At 40.6% G+C, this 710-nt stretch overlaps 1 protein-coding gene across 1 annotated transcript in view; it reads right to left on the bottom strand.

The window, feature by feature from the left end:
- Positions 1 to 710, bottom strand: part of LOC106875879 (TATA box-binding protein-associated factor RNA polymerase I subunit C) — a 17,042-nt gene that overhangs the window by 8,149 nt on the left and 8,183 nt on the right. The window contains exon 5 of the mRNA XM_014924179.2: positions 301 to 433. Within this exon, the coding sequence (XP_014779665.2) occupies positions 301 to 433 (133 nt within the window). The remainder of the gene's footprint in view (positions 1 to 300; positions 434 to 710) is intronic.

The raw sequence follows: 710 nt of genomic DNA, 5'->3' as shown, positions 1-710 counted from the left end.
AAAAGCACTCATGGCAGTGCCATGTAGGAAAGAACCTGTGCCAGTGCCACATACAAGAACCTGTGCTGGTGCCACGTAAAAGAACCTGAGCCATGGTCACGTATAAAGCACCCTGTACCCTCTGTAAACTGGCTGGCATTAGGAGGGGCATCCAACCATAGAAACCATGCCAAAACATACAACTGGAGTCTTGGGCAGGTCTCCAGCTCCATCCTGTCAAACCATCAAACCCATGCCAGCACGGAAAACAGATGTTAAAAGATAAGGATAATGATGACCATTATCAAAATGAATACAAACCCTGATATCCATCAGTTCCATAGCTGATTGATTAGTGAAAACAAATGACCTTGGATGTGAAGCGTAGTGGACATTACACCAATTTGATTTGCAAGGGAATCGGTGAGGGTGTTGATTAACCACATTCTGAACACTGAAACAAATGTGAGAGTCAAAATAAGCAAAAAGGAAAGGGTAAAATATAAAGGAAGACATTCTCTTGGACCGAAATTTAAAAATGAAACTAAAAAACTTTCAAATGAAAATTCAACGAAATGAAATTAAAATGATCTTTGGGCTGCCACTGCAAAGTGACTCAAGCTCCAAAAGTTTCATGCATTGGTACTCATCAAATATTCTTCCTGTTTGCATCACCATACTTATATCATCATCATCATCGTTTAACGTCCGCTTTCCTTGCTAGCATGGGT

The sequence above is a fragment of the Octopus bimaculoides genome, chromosome 2 (genome assembly GCF_001194135.2).
Source record: "Octopus bimaculoides isolate UCB-OBI-ISO-001 chromosome 2, ASM119413v2, whole genome shotgun sequence".
Taxonomy (NCBI): Eukaryota; Metazoa; Mollusca; class Cephalopoda; order Octopoda; family Octopodidae; genus Octopus; species Octopus bimaculoides.
This window is presented reverse-complemented; position numbering and strand designations above follow the sequence as displayed.